Source organism: Leptosomus discolor, chromosome 28 (assembly GCF_034619465.1).
Source record: "Leptosomus discolor isolate bLepDis1 chromosome 28, bLepDis1.hap2, whole genome shotgun sequence".
Classification (NCBI taxonomy): Eukaryota; Metazoa; Chordata; class Aves; order Leptosomiformes; family Leptosomidae; genus Leptosomus; species Leptosomus discolor.
Window position 1 is genome coordinate 643252 of NC_141418.1, and position 14700 is coordinate 657951.

At 71.4% G+C, this 14700-nt stretch overlaps 1 protein-coding gene across 1 annotated transcript; it reads left to right on the plus strand.

The window, feature by feature from the left end:
• The first annotated feature begins 1607 nt into the window (after positions 1–1607).
• Positions 1608–5506, plus strand: MRPL4 (mitochondrial ribosomal protein L4). The gene is given in 11 exon segments (XM_086478824.1): positions 1608–1673; positions 2276–2331; positions 3480–3659; positions 3769–3820; positions 4465–4500; positions 4503–4584; positions 4690–4712; positions 4714–4797; positions 4902–5011; positions 5100–5170; positions 5267–5506. Coding segments are annotated over 11 exon segments (924 nt in total). The 3' UTR covers positions 5431–5506.
• Positions 5507–14700: the final 9194 nt, after the last annotated feature.

Here is a 14700-nt window from a genome sequence, read left to right on the forward strand (position 1 = left end):
CCCCCCTTATTCTCCACCTCCCTCCCCCCAAAAAAGAAGGGTGCTCTGGGGTCCCACCCGTGCCTTTCTGCCCCCACCCTGCGGGGGAGGTGGTGCAGGATTGGGCTCCAAATCCCAACTGGAGGGTGATGCTGGATCCCTTCCCCCATTTTTTGGGGGGGGGGTGGGAGGGTGTGACCCCTCCCCCCAAAAAAGAAGGGTGCTCTGGGGTCCCACCCGTGCCTTTCTGCCCCCACCCTGGGGGGAGGTGGTGCAGGATTGGGACCCAAATCCCAACTGGAGGGTGATGCCAGATCCCTCCCCTCATTTTTTGGGGGGGGTGGTGGTGTGGTGGTGTTTGGGGTGTGACACCCCCCCCCCCCCCAATAATGCCGAAGCTTCCAGGACTTTCCACGCCTCAGCCAGGGCCAGCGAGGAACTGGGGAAGGATCCAGCCAAGGAGAACTGGGGGGGGGGGGGGGGCGCGAGGGGTCACCCCCTTCCCAGCAGCCCCCCCCTTGGCAGCCCCCCCCCCCCCCAAATATTGAGAAATTCACTGGGACAGGAGATGGGGGGGTCTCCCCAGCCCCCCCAGCACGGAGAGGCGGCAGCGAGGGGCCGGGGAAGGATTTAATTAGAAACAGGCGGTGGGATCAAGGGGGGGGGGAGGGGAGGGGATGGGGCCCCCCCCCCAAGGCCTTCCCGCCCCCGGACCCCCGGGACGGCTGCGCACGGCTCGGAGCCCCCGTGACTTGGCCGGCGAAGCCCCCCGCCCCCCCCCCCCGCCTCCAGGCCCGATCCTGACTCACCGAAGGGAATGGCGGGAGTTGGGGGGCGGGGGGGGGGGGCGAACTGACCCCAGATGGTCACAGATTTGGGGGGGTGGGGGCCTTGCCCCATCCCATTCCCCCCCCCCCCCTCCGCCATGCTGTGGGTCACCGCTCGTTATCGGCGGGTGGGATCCAAGCAGGATAATGGGGGACCCCCTCGTTCCCACGGGGAAATGGGGGACCCCTCCCCTGTCGGAGCATGGGGGGGGGGAGTGGGGGGGGGGGGTGACCCCGCTGTCACGGGTGGCTCCGGCCCTGGCGCCGTTTGGCCCTGGTGGGCGTCGAGGCGGCCGTCTCCGCCCGGTGGCCTCGGGGCCGCGCCGGTGCCATGCGGGCGGGGGGGAAGGGCGCGGTGCAACTGGTGGGTGCTGGGGAGGGGCACTGGGAACCAGCACCGGTTAGTGGCACAGGCACCGGGGACCGGCACCGGCGCCCTCACCCCAGCCCGGTCTCGGCCCAGAGAAGCCCCCGGTGAGCGCGGCAGCACCGGCAGCACCGGCAGCACCGGCACGGCCCCGGGGCCAGGCCCTACCCGGAGCCCCAGGGGGGCGGAGGGGGTGATGGGGGGGGGTACGGGAGGCAATTGGGGGTTACTGGGGGCAATTGGGAGGTGATGGGGGGGGTACGGGGGGCAATTGGGGGTTACCGGAGGCAATTGGGAGGTGATGGGGGGGGTACGGGGGGCAATTGGGGGTTACAGGGGGCAATTGGGAGGTGATGGGGGGGTACGGGGGGCTCTTGGGAGGGTGATGGGGGTGCAGGGGGTAATTAAGGGGTACGGGGGCAATTGGGGGGCCGATGGGGGAGTACGGGGGTCAATTGGGGCTACGGGGGGCCCTTGGGAGGGTGATGGGGGTGCAGGAGGTAATTGAGGGGTACGACGGGCAATTGCGGGGGCGATGGGGGAGTATGGGGGTCAACTGGGGGTTACGGGGGGCAATTGGGAGGTGATGGGGGTGCCCGGGGCAATTGGGGGGATACGGGGCCAACTGGGGGGGTGATGGGGGGTCCGGGGGCAACTGGGGGGGTGATGGGGGCAATTGGGGGCTAGGGGGCACCGGGGGGCCCGGGCCACCCTCCCTCCCCTCCTTCCTCCCCGCCCCCCCCCCCCCCCCCCGCTCTCTCTTGCTCCTCCCCTCCCCCCTCCTTCGCCTCCTCTCCCGCCCTCCCCCCCCCTCGCTTCCGCCGGAAGTCGCGCCGCGCCTCCCTGTGACGTCACCCGGCGCGCCGGCCGGCCGCGCGCTCCCGCCATGTTCTGCGCGGGGGGGGTCCCGCTTTGCCGCCGCCGCCGCCGCCCACCGTCAGGGGCCTGGGCCCGGGGCCGGGCCGGGGCCGCGGGGGGTGAGGACGGGGGGGGAGGCGCCCGGGGCCGGGGCCGCGTAGAGGCCGGAGGCCGCCATGTGTCCCCTCCCCCCCCCCCCCCCCCCGCCGCCCCCCCCCCCAGCTTCACGGTCGCCCTCCCGCAGGTCTCGTCCGCCCCCGCCGGGCCCCCCCCGGCCCCCGAGCCCCGCAGGGGTGAGTCGGTGGGGACAGCGGGGGGGGGGGGGTTGGGGCCGGGGGGGCAGCGAGGACGGGGTGTCTGTGGCTCGGGGGGGCTCTGGGGACATTGGGGGCGTCGGGGGTGGCCTTGGCCTGGCTCAGGGGCAGCGGGGCCGGGGGGGGCCGTGGGGCTGGGGCCGTCCTGGGTGTCTGTGGGGCCAGGGACATCCTGGGGACAGCGGGACAGGGGGGTGTCCTGGGGCTGGGGACAGCGGGAATGGGGTGTCTGTGGGGGCAGGGGGTCGGGGACAGCAGGGACAGGGGGTCCGTGGGGCTGCCACCACCCTGGGGACACGGGGAGTGGAGATGAGTGGGGTGAGGGACACCCTGGGGACATCAGGGACAGGGCGTCCATGGGGTTGGGGACACTGTGGGGGACGTTGGGGATGGGATGTCTGTGGGGGCAGGGGGGTCGGGGACATCCTGGGGACAGCAGGAATGGGGTGTCTGTGGGGGCAGGGGGGTCGGGGACAGCAGGGACAGGGGGGTCCGTGCGGCTGCCACCACCCTGGGGACACGGGGAGTGGAGATGAGTGGGGGTGAGGGACACCCTGGGGACATCAGGGACAGGGCGTCCATGGGGTTGGGACACTGTGGGGACGTTGGGGATGGGATGTCTGTGGGGGCAGGGGGTCGGGGACATCCTGGGGACAGCAGGAATGGGGTGTCTGTGGGGGCAGGGGGTGGGGGACACCCTGGGGGCCATCTTGAGGACATCAAGGACAGGGTTAGGGACGCTCTGGGGACATTGGGGGTGGGGATGGCCTGGGTCTGGGCAGTGGGGGACGGGTCTCTGTGGGACCAGGGCTGCGGGGACATCCTGGGGACAGCAGGGCCGGGGTGCCTGTGGGGCTGGGGTCATCAGGGAGAGGGTGACAAGGGTCTGGGCAGCGAGGACGCGTTTCTGGGGGGCTGTGGGGACACGTTGCTGTGGGGACATTAGGGACGGGGGGGGTCGGGGACATCAAGAACGGGTGGCCGTGGGGCTGGGCCCCCCTGGGGACAGCAGGGACGGGTGGCCACGGGGCTGCAGGACCACCCCGGGGCTGCGGGGACAACGTGGGGATGGGTGTCCCCAGGCTTGGGGTGCCCCGGGGGGAGCTGCCACGGTCCCTGCTCCCCTCGTGTGTGTCCGTCCCCCCCCCCAGAGAAGCCGGTGCTGCAGCGGTCGCCGGTGCTGCGGGCCTGCAGCGTCCCCGTCCCCCGGCACCGCTGCCCCGTGCAGGCCTGGGTGGGCTCGCTGCGGCACCACGATGACGAGCGCCGGGGCCTGACCGACCTCCACCCCGACGTCTTCGCCGTCAGGCCCAGGTGGGGGGGGGGGGGGGGGGGCTGGGGGGGCTGCTGGGGGGTGGGGGGGGGTGGCCTTCGGGTCCCCAAGTGGGGGTCCCCTCGCTGAGTGTCCTCCTGTCTCCCGCAGACTCGACATCCTACACATGGTGGCGATGTGGCAGAAGAATTTCAAGAGGATCGTGAGTTTGGGGGGGGGGGGGTTGGGGGGAGGAGAGAGGGGGCTTGGGGGGGAGGGGGGAGGTCAGGAAGGGGCAAGGGGGGGCCGGAGATGGTGGTTGTGGGGAAGAGAAGAGGGGCTGGGGAGGGGAAGGGGGGAGAGAGGAGGTTTTGGGAGGTGAGGGAGGGCGTGGGGAGGGGAAAAGGGGGGCTGGGGAGGGGAAGGGGGGCTGGGGAGGGGAAGGGGGGCTGGGGAGGGGAAGGGGGGCTGGGGAGGGGAAGGGGGGCTGGGGAGGGGAAGGGGGGGGAAGGTTGGGATGGAGGGGGGGGTTGGGGAGGAACAGAAGGTCTGAGGCGGGGAAGGGGAGGGCTGGGGGGGTGGGGGAGGGGAAGGGGAGGGCTGGGGGGGTGAGGGAGGGGAAGGGGAGGGCTGGGGGGGGGCAGAGGGGGGGTCTGAGGAGGGTCTGGGGGGTCAGAGAGGGGGCGGGGGGGCAGGCCCAGAGGAGGATCTGGCCGGGGGGGGGGGGTCACAGAGCAGCAGCCCGTCACCTTGCCACCGAGGGGCCGGCTGGGCCGAGGACTCCTGGGTCCCCTCCCTGCGTGGGGAGGGGGGCTCAGGGCTCGGGGGGGGGGGGGGGGTCCATCCCGGACTGTCCCCCCCCCGCAGAGCTACGCCAAGGTGAAGACGCGGGCGGAGGTGCGGGGGGGGGCGGGCGGAAGCCCTGGCGGCAGAAGGGCTCGGGCCGGGCCCGGCACGGCAGCATCCGCTCGCCCCTGTGGCGCGGGGGTGTGAGCGCCTGGGGGACCGGGGGGAGACCCCAGAATGGGGGGGGGGAGGGGGGCTCCAGCCACGCTGGGGGGCTGGGGGTCACTGAGCCGAGCCCCCTCGCAGGGGGCATCGCCCACGGGCCGCGGGGGTCCCACCAGCTACTACTACATGTTGCCCATGAAGGTGCGGGTGCTGGGGCTGAAGGTGGCGCTGACGGTGAAGCTGATGCAGGTAGGAGGCCCCCGGTGGTTTGGGGGGGCACCGTGACACCCCCTCCTCCCTCTCTCCCCCCTCCTTGTCACCAGCGGTGCGTCCCCTCCCCCCCCCCCTCGCAGGACGACCTCCACGTCGTGGACAGCCTGGAGATCCCCAGCGCCGACCCCCAGTACCTGCTGGAGCTGGCGCGGTACCGGCGTTGGGGCCACTCCGTCCTCATCGTCGACGTGTGAGGACGGCGGGGACCCCCGGGGGCGGGGCGGGGGGGCTCTGGGGGTGTCCCTCCCCCCTCCCCAATTTCAGCCGTTTCTCTGCAGCCACGAGATGCCGGAGAACATCGGCGCCGCGGCGGCCGGCCTGAAAACCATCAACCTCATCCCGGCGTTAGGTGAGAGCGCCGTGGTGGCCGAGGACCCCCTCCCCACACCTTTTGGGGATCCCCACAACCTGTCGGGGACCCCCCCCCGACCGCGTCCCTCCGCAGGCCTCAACGTGCACAGCATGCTGAAGCACGAGACGCTGGTGCTGACGCTGGACACCGTCACCTTCCTGGAGAAGAAGCTGCTGTGGCACGACACCCGCTACGCGCCGCTCTACCCCTTCTCCATGCCTACCGGGACCTCCCCTAGACCCCCCCGGGCAGGCTGAGCCCCCCCCGGGGCAGGACCCGCCCCCAATCCCTCGGGAAGGGGTTTTTCGGGAGAGCCGCGCGCTGCCGTGGCCATTAAAGGACGTTTCTCCTGTCTGGTGCTTTAATTTGTGCTGGGGGGGGGGGTTTGCTCCCCCCCTATTTGCAGCCCCCCCTATTTACAGCCCCTTGGCAGCCCCCCCCCCATTTTCAGCCCTTTTACAGCCCCCCCCCCCCGCCGTTTGCAGCGCCCCCCCCCCCGCCGTTTGCAGCCCCCCCCCGCCACTTGCAGCCCCCCGCCCCCCTCCGTTCCCAGGACCCCGAGGTGCCACGTGGCTCTTCGGTGCCTGCGGGTGACCAGGATTTTTGGGGCCACCCCACCGCGGCAGCGGGGTTTGTCCCCCCAACTCCTGCAAGGGCCAGAGCCGCCCCCCCGCAACCCCCCGCCCCCCCGCAGCCAACACGCCGCGATCCGGCCGCCCTTGCCGGAGCCGGCGAGTGTTTCGGTGGGAGCTTCCTCACCGGGGACGGCGGTTGGGGTGTCGGTGTCACCGGTGAGGCAGAGGAGGGGGGGGCCCCGCTGCTCGGTGGGTCCCCCCGCCCTGCTGGGGCGCAGGAAGGTGGGGGCCGGTTGCAGAGGAAGAGGAGGAAATGTGGTAGAGCCGACACTTCCCTCGCTGCCGGCCAGCGGCCCCGCGCCTCGCCGGCGCTGGAGGATGGATCCCTGCCGGAGCTGGGGGGTGCTGGCCTTGCTCTGCCTCCTGGTGCCGCGGGGTGAGTTGGGGTGACCCCCTGCCCCTCCCGGCCCCGGCCGAGTGAGGGGAAACCGGGGCCGCCACGACCCCGCCGGCACCGCGGTGGAGGCCTGGCACGCGGCGGGTCCCCCGCTGGTGACGCGGTGGAAGAGGCCGAGGGTGATCTAGGGGATCCCAAGGGGGGTCCCGGGGCCCGGATCCCCACCGCGGTGCCGGTTTGGGGCACGGTGGGGTTGGGCGCAGCACCGCAGCTCCCGGTTGCGGGGTGCCGGCAGGGAAGCGGCTGGTTTCGGTCGCATCCTGGGCAGAGCTTGGCTAACGGACGCCGGAGCCCCCGCCTGCGCCTCTCCGGGGGGGGTCGCACCCGGTGCTGGGACCCCCAACCCGTGTCCTGCCCTAACCGGGTGCCGTCTCCCAGGGCACCCCGGGCCTTGCCGGGTGTCCATCTCCCCCGAGGAACCGGCGGTGTGGAGTTCGGCACCTCCCTCCTCTTCAATTGCACCAGCTCTTGCCACAACTACTCCCGCCTGGGCTGGGAGGTCTCCGTCACCAAGACGGGGGAGCGGGGGACCCGGCTGGGTGTCCCTCAGCATCCCCAACGTCACCACCTGGAACCTGGAGCTCCAGTGCTTCGGCGTTTTCGGGACGCAGCGGGTTGTCACCAACACCACCCTCCGCGCTTACCGTAAGGACCGCGGCACGGGGCCGCGGGGGCGGGGGGGGGGGGGGATGGTGCCAGCACCCTCCCGGTCACCCCCACCCCCTCTTCTTCCCCGCAGGGTTCTCGGCCCCCAAAATTTACCAGGAGGGTGACGCGGGGGTGGCGGGCCAGGAGGCGCAGGTCACCTGCAACGTGTCCGCCCAGGTGTCCCCCCACGACCCCCCCCGATCTGCGCCTGACGCTGCGGGGCGGGGGGCTGCCCCCCCGCACGCACGCGGGTCCCTCCGTGGCGTCGGTGTTCGCGGCGCAGCCGGAGCAGCACGGGCAGGAGGTGACGTGCGAGGCCGCGTTACGGCTCGGGCGCCGCACGCTCAACGCCAGCGCCGCGGTCGCGCTGCGGGTCGGGGGTGAGTTTGGGGGACGCGGAGGGGGGGGACGAGCCCAGGGGGGGAAAACCCCTCGCGGCTGGAAATGCCGGTGCCGCCGGCGGCGTGGGCGCGAGCCCCGGGCGCCCCGCGGTCGGGGGTGGTCTCCGGCGTCAGGGTGGGGAGGAGAGGGGGCGCCCAGCTGGGCTCTGGGTGCCACTTCCCTGCCCCCCTCCTCCTCCAGCCGCCCCCCACCATGTCCGGGTGTGGGCATCGCGCACCGTCTTCGCCACCGGTGACAACGTCACGGTGACGTGCCGGGTGGAGGGCAACCCCCGGCCGTGGCTCCGGCTGGGAGCTGCCCACCAACGCCAGCTGGGAGCTGTGGGAGGGCGGCGCCACCGTCACCATCCCGGCTGCCCAGCGGGCGCACGGCGGCACCTACCGCTGCCTGGCCGAGAACCGCTACGGCGCCGACGCTGGCAGCATCAACCTTCTCTTCCAAGGTGAGGGTGGCACCCGGTTCCGCGCCAGGGCTGGGTGCCACGGCACAGAGTGGGTGTGAATGATGGGGAAGGGGACGGAGGTGGCACCTCCTGGCGATGCCAGCCCTGGGGCTGGGTGCCACGGCACAGAGTGGGTGTGAGTGGTGGGGAAGGGGACGGAGGTGGCACCTCCTGGCCATGCCAGCCCCCAGGCCTGGCTCAACCCCATCCCCCCCCCGCAGAATCCTCCCGCAGCCCCCTGATCCCCGTGGCGGTGACCTTGACCGTGGTCACCGTCCTGGCCGTCCTCGCCATCTCCTGGTGGTTTTACCGCTCCCAAGGCTGGACGCCGATGCAGGACGGGTCCCAGCCTGGCTAGTCCGGCGCGGCCGGGCTGCCGGCGGGATTAAAGAGCCGTTTCCCTCCACATCCCCGCGTGTTTTTCTCGGTTCGCCGGCTCCGGCATGGCGCAGGCGTGAGGGTGGGGCGTGAGAAAGGAGGGCGAGGCGCTGGCTCTGGGCGTCGCTCCCGGCTCCTGGCACCTGCCCTGCCTCCGGGGGGGAAAATCCTGCGGCAGGCCTGGGCACGGCCGGAGCGAGGCCCTTTCCTGGCACTCACGTGGTTGAGTGTAACGGCCGCCCGCGGCGGCGGGAGAGCAGAGGGACGCGTCGGGGAGGGGACGGGAGGCCAGGCCGGGGCTGCCGCTGGGATCCTGCCAGCTCCCGCCGCCGCTTCGGGGTCAGGGCGCGGGGTGGTGGCTGGGCCGGGGGCCTGGAGCTCGGGGCGAGTGTGCAATGGGGGTTGGAGCTTGTGGTGAGTGTGCTATGGGGGCTTGGAGCTTGTGGTGTGTGTACAATGGGGCTTGGAGCTCGGGGCGAGTGTGCAATGGGGGCTTGGAGCTCGGGGCAAGTGTGCGATGGGGGCTGGAGCTCGGGGCGAGTGTGCAATGGGGGTTGGAGCTCGGGGCGAGTGTGCGATGGGGGTTGGAGCTCGGGGCGAGTGTGCGATGGGGGTTGGAGCTTGTGGTGAGTGTGCAATGGGGCTTGGAGCTCGGGGTGAGTGTGCAATGGGGGCTTGGAGCTCAGGGTGAGTGTGCAATGGGGCCTGGAGCTCGGGGCGAGTGTGCAATGGGGCTTGGAGCTCGGGGTGAGTGTGCAATGGGGGCTTGGAGCTCAGGGTGAGTGTGCAATGGGGCTTGGAGCTCGGGGCGAGTGTGCAATGGGGGCTTGGAGCTCGGGGCGAGTGTGCAATGGGGGTTGGAGCTTGTGGTGAGTGTGCAATGGGGCTTGGAGCTCGGGGTGAGTGTGCAATGGGGGCTTGGAGCTCAGGGTGAGTGTGCAATGGGGCCTGGAGCTCGGGGTGAGTGTGCAATGGGGGTTGGAGCTCAGGGCGAGTGTGCAATGGGGCTCAGAGCCTGCCACGAGTGTGCAACAGAGCTTGGAGCCTGCACTGAGTGTGCAGTGTAGCCTAGAGCCCGCGGCGAGCGTGCAATGGGGCTCGGGGCCCGCGGCGAGCGTGCAATGGGGCTCGGGGCCCGCGGCGAGCGTGCCAGGGGCCGGCTGCCACTGCCGCTACGCCGGACACCGGAGCAGGGCGAGGACAGGATCTGACCCTGGCACGGGAAACCGGGAAGGGCAGAGCCGCAGCAAGGCCGGGAGGAAACACCGGCCCTTGGCACGCGACGTGGCCGGGACCCGCATGTGGCCCTGCCACGTGCCGGCAGCGTGGGGGGACACCGGGGCAGCCTCCGGCCGGGCCCGGGGCAAGATCCGGCTCCAGGGCCTGTTCCTGGGAGGAGCAGCCTCGGTGGCAGGGGGGGACGCTGGCGCGTGGCCCTGTCCGGCACCGGGGGCCATATCCCGTGCAGGGGACGTGTCCGGGACCGGGGGCCGTGTCCTGCACCGGGAACTGCATCCCACTGCCATGGGCGGGACTGTCCCTGCTCCGCGTGGCCGCGCTGCTCCCGCCACCAGCAGCCCCGTCGCCCCCGTCCCGGCCAGTCTGTCACCCTGTCCCGCGTGTCCCTGTCCCGCGTGTCCCTGTCCCCCAGCTACCTCCCCATCCACCCCTGTGTCCCCGTCCCCAGGCTCCCTCCCCGCCGTCTCCTGTCCCCTGTGTCTCCCAGGTCCCTGACAATCCAACCCCATGTCCCGTCCTCCCCCCCCAGTCCACCTCCTGACCCCGTGTCCCTGTCCCCTTTGTCCCTGTCCCCCATGTCCCTGCCAATCCATCTCCTGTCCCCCACGTCCCTTCCCCCCGCCACCCTTCTCCTCCATTCCTTGTCTCCCGTGTCCCCGTCTGTCCGTCCGTCCCCCGTTGCTGAGCCAGCACGAGAGCAGGAAAGACCCTTTGCCCACCCTGGCAAGCGCCGTCATCTCCAAACCCCGGTGAGTGCCGGGGCTGGGGAAGGTCACCGGCGAGATAAGGGATTCCTGCCGGCAGCCGGACCAAGGCCAAACCGCAGCAGAGCCTGCCCGGCATTCCCGGCGCTGCCGGCATGGCAGCTCCTAAACCAGCCCCGAGCCGGTGACAAACCCACCAGGGATGGCGGTGGCGCGGCCATCGGGGTGGGGGCAAAGCTGTGGGACGCCGCAGGAGCCGTCACCGGCTGCGGGGGGGACGCGGACGCCAGGTTGCGGCACTTTGGCAGCGGCTCTCGAGGAGGAACCTCGGCGCCCCGGCGCGGTTCCCGCTGAGGCGCGTGGGTTCGCTGCCGGGTGCAGAAGTGAAACCCCCCCCGGCCATGAGAAGCTGCGCTGGACCTTCCCATCTTGGCAGTGCCGGCGGCAAGAGGGAGGCCACCGTGGCTCGGTGTCACAATCAGAACCTCCGGCGCCCTCCGGACCTTTTGTCCGGCTGCGTCAGGAAAAGAAAACATCGGGAAAGCCAACGGCCCCCGCGGTGCCAAGGGGTTTCGGTGGAGGGTTGCCAAACCAAACCGCCGGCAGCCTGGCTCTGGTTGGTTGGCAGAGATCGAGGGGCCACGCTGGTGTCTCTGGGGTCCCTCAGCCGCTTCTCAGCCCCACGGTTCCCCTCGGCCCCACGGTTCCCATCAGCGAAAAAAATTCCCTCATGTCAAAAAAAAAACGATAGAGAAGAGGAAGACAAATCTTTCGGTGCTTCGGCTTCAGGATGAGGTCACCAGCCTGACGCCGCGGCACCCTGGTGGCATCTTAAGCCACCCACGGCTGGGCGACAGCCGGGTCATGTGCTGGGGGTGGTGGGAAATCACGGGTTTGGGTGCATAATGCTGAGCTCCCCCCCTTCCCAGTTTGGGGGTGCAGGATGGGACCCCCTCCCCCGCTCCCTCCTCTCTCACTGGGGGCACCTGGTCCTGAGCCCGCGGCAGCCGGCGTGGGGGCTGCGGGGACCCTTGCGGCACCGTGGGCTGGAGCAAGACCTGTGGGCCAAGCGGGCGGGGGCAGGGGGGCAATGGGGCAGGAGAATTGCCCCTTCCCAGGGCAGGAGGAGGGCAGGGGGGCGGGGAGAACTGCCCTGGGATGGGGCAGGGGGGCAATGGGGCAGGAGAATTGCCCCTTCCCAGGGCAGGAGGAGGGCAGGGGGACGGGAGCAGGACAGGAGGGCAGGAAAATTGCCCCCTCCCGGGACAGGAGGAGGGCAGGGGGGGCAGAAGAATTGCTCCGTCCTTGGGCGGGGGGGCAGGAGGAGGGCAGGGGGGGGCAGGAGACCTGCCCTGGGATGGGGCAAGGGGGGCAATGGGGCAGAAGAATTGCCCCCTCCCGGGGCAGAAGGAGGGCAGGGGGGGCAGGAGGAGGGCAGGGCGGGCAGGAGAGCAGTGGGGCAGGAGCCCCCCCGGGGGGAACCCCGCCGCCGAAGTCCCCGCAGCACCGGAATTCCCCCGGGGGCCGGGAGGGGCCGGGCTGGCGCCGAGCTCATAAAGCGCCGCCCCGGGCGGGACCGAGAGACCAACGGACGGACGGGCGGACGGACGGACAGACGGAGGGTGCGGTGCGCACCGAGACCCCGAACCGGAGACCCCCGACCCGGACCGGACCCATCCCGGGAAGCCCGAACCGACCCATCCCGGCGAGCCCGAACCGACCGATCCCGGATACCCCGACCGGACCCGCCCCGGGAAGCCCGAACCGACCGATCCCGGAGACCCCGACCGGACCCACCCCGGGGCTCCCGGGGACCCCGAACCGACCGATCCCGGAGACCCCGACCGGACCCACCCCGGGGCTCCCGGGGACCCCGAACCGACCGATCCCGGAGACCCCGACCGGACCCACCCCGGGGCTCCCGGGGACCCCGAACCGACCGATCCCGGAGACTCCGACCGGACCCGCCCCGGGGCTCCCGGGGACCCCGAACCGACCGATCCCGGAGACCCCGACCGGACCCACCCCGGGGCTCCCGGGGACCCCGAACCGACCGATCCCGGAGACTCCGACCGGACCCACCCCGGGGCGACCGGACCCACCCCGGGGCTCCCGAACCGACCGATCCCGGTGCTGCCAGAGCCCAAACCGACCGATCCCGGAGACGCCGACCAGACCCACCCCAGCGCTCCCAACCCCTCCCGGTGTTCCCGAAGAGCCCGCCCCATCCCGGAGGACTGAGCCCACCGGGTGCCGGTACCGGTGCCCACCCCGGCACCCCACCATGCGCCCCGCGGTGCTGCCGCTGGCCCTGTGCACCCTGGGTGTCATCGCAGGTGAGGGGACACCGGGGGACACTGGGCTGGGGGTGGCAGGGAGGGAGGGTGGCGGGGAGCTGGGGGGACCCCTCTTTGCCCCGGTGTGTCCCCGGCACGGAGGGGTGAGGTTGGCGTGAGCGTGTCGGCACAAGCGTGTGGGTGTGAGCGTGTCACCGGCGTCGCGGGGACATCAACGAGACCTTGGCACCGCGAGTGTGTCACGCGAGCCGGGGGGGGACACACGGGACACGGACACGGATGTGTCCCCCCGTGTGAGCGCCAACGTGCCGTCGCGGTGGCGGTGTCAGGCCCTGCCCGGCACCGGTGGTCGGGGTGGGGGTCCTGGATCCATCCCAGCCCCACCTCCGCTTGACCATCGGCGTATCCCACGGGAGGCCCCGGGAAGGAGCCGGCAGCGAGATCCTGTTTGTCCTTGCGAAACACTTGGATCGCAGTGGGAATTTTTTCTGTTTCCCTTCCTGCCCGTGGTTATTCCAGGAAAGGGCAGGACTTTTCCCCTAACACCGATGCCCACGGAGGGAGGGAAACCTCGCTCCCGGGGAATCCCCCACCCGCGGGTCTGACTCACCCCGGGGGGCTTCCTCCGCAGCCCGGTGGGCTCGGTGGCGGATGCTTTGCTGGGAAAGCACCGGCACGTGGGGCGGGAGGGGACCACGGGGATGCAGCGGGCACCAGCTGGGGACGGCTGCTGCCATCCCCGAGGGCCGGACGTGGGTCTTGGTGGTGTGTCGTGTCGTCCCCCCCGCCGCCGTCACCGGATTTCGGGCTGAAGGCTTCCAGCTGGCTGCGGGGGATGGATCCTGCCCACCGGCAAAGCCGGCTACTTCCTGCGGCCGAAGGAGAAGTTCGGCTGCTCTGTGGCTTCTCCCCGCGGCTGGCCGGCTTCCCCCCTGCCACGCCAGGAATGGGGACGAGCCTGGGGGTCCCCTTGATGGCCAACCCCCCCCCCCCAAACCCCTGGCTTCTCCCAGCAGGGCAGTTGGGAGCCTCCTTTGAGCTGTCGGTCGAGCCGGTGGTGCCGGTGGTGGAGCATGGCGGATCAGTCCGGTTGAAGTTGAAGACGACGTGTCAGCATCCCAACGGATCTGGCAACGTGGAGACGTGGATTCGGAAGCAGTTGGTGCGGACGGGGCCGGGGGAGACGGTGGTGGAGCTGCAAAACGTCAGCGCGTGGAACCTCAGCGTCCTCTGCTACTACAGATGCGGGCGGGAGAGGAAGGAGCTGCACACCAAGCTCGCCGTCTACCGTAAGGCACCGCGGGGAGAGGAGGTCCCTGCCCGTCCCGGCACGGCGGGGTCACCCCCATCGCGCTGCGTCTCTCCCCAGGTGTGCTGGAGCCGGCGGTGCTGGAGCCGGTACCGCAGCTGGCGGTGGGTGAGAGCCACGAGCTGGCGTGCAGCGTGGCTGGCGTGGCACCGGTGCGGAACCTGACGGTGATCCTGCGGCGGGGCGGTGAGGTGCTGCACACCAAAACCTTCGAGGAGCACAGCCAGGACGAGCCGACGGCCGTGCGGGTGACCCACCGGCTGACGGCACAGCGCCGGGACAACGGGCAGAACGTCACCTGCCAGGCGCTGCTCGACCTGGAGCCCTACGGCCCGCGCTTCAACACCACCTCCGACCCGCAGACGTTGGCCGTCTACGGTAAGGCGGCACCGGCGTCTTACCGGTGTTTGCTCCACCGTGGTGGAGGCGACCAGCTCATCCCAGGGTGTTTCTCTCCGGCGGCAGAATTCCCGGAGGATCCCAAGCTGGAGACTCACGTCCACCTGGAGATCAATGAGACGGCAGACGCCAACTGCACTGTCGGTCGCGTCTTCCCGGCGGCGACGTTCGAGCTGGCGCTCGCCGACCAGGCCCTGCCGCTCGCCGTCAGCCAGGACGGGCGCCAGGCCACCGTCACCGTGTCCCACAGCCAGCCGGGGGACTTCGAGCTGGTTTGCGCCGTGAGGGTGGGACCCCTGCAGCGGCGGAAGGCGGTGACCGTCCACGTCTACAGTGAGTGCCGGCGGCGGCGGCGGCAAAGACCCACCGGTGGCACGGCCCCGGCGCGTTGTGCCAGAAAGGGGGGGCAACGGTTTCACGCCGTGGCGTCACCAGCCCACCCCGGCGTTGTCTCCATCCCCCGCAGGTTTCCCCTCGCCAAAGCTGGACGTCAGCACCACCAGCCTGGAAGCCGGCGCGGAGGTGACGGGGAGCTGCACTTTGCCGCTCGGCCACTCCGCCGAGGTCCGGCTGCGGATCTGCACCGGCCACCGTGTCCTGGTGGAGTGGGGACAGTCCCCGCTGCCCTTCAGTCTGACGGCGCGTGAGGAAGACGATGGGACGGAGCTGAGGTGTGA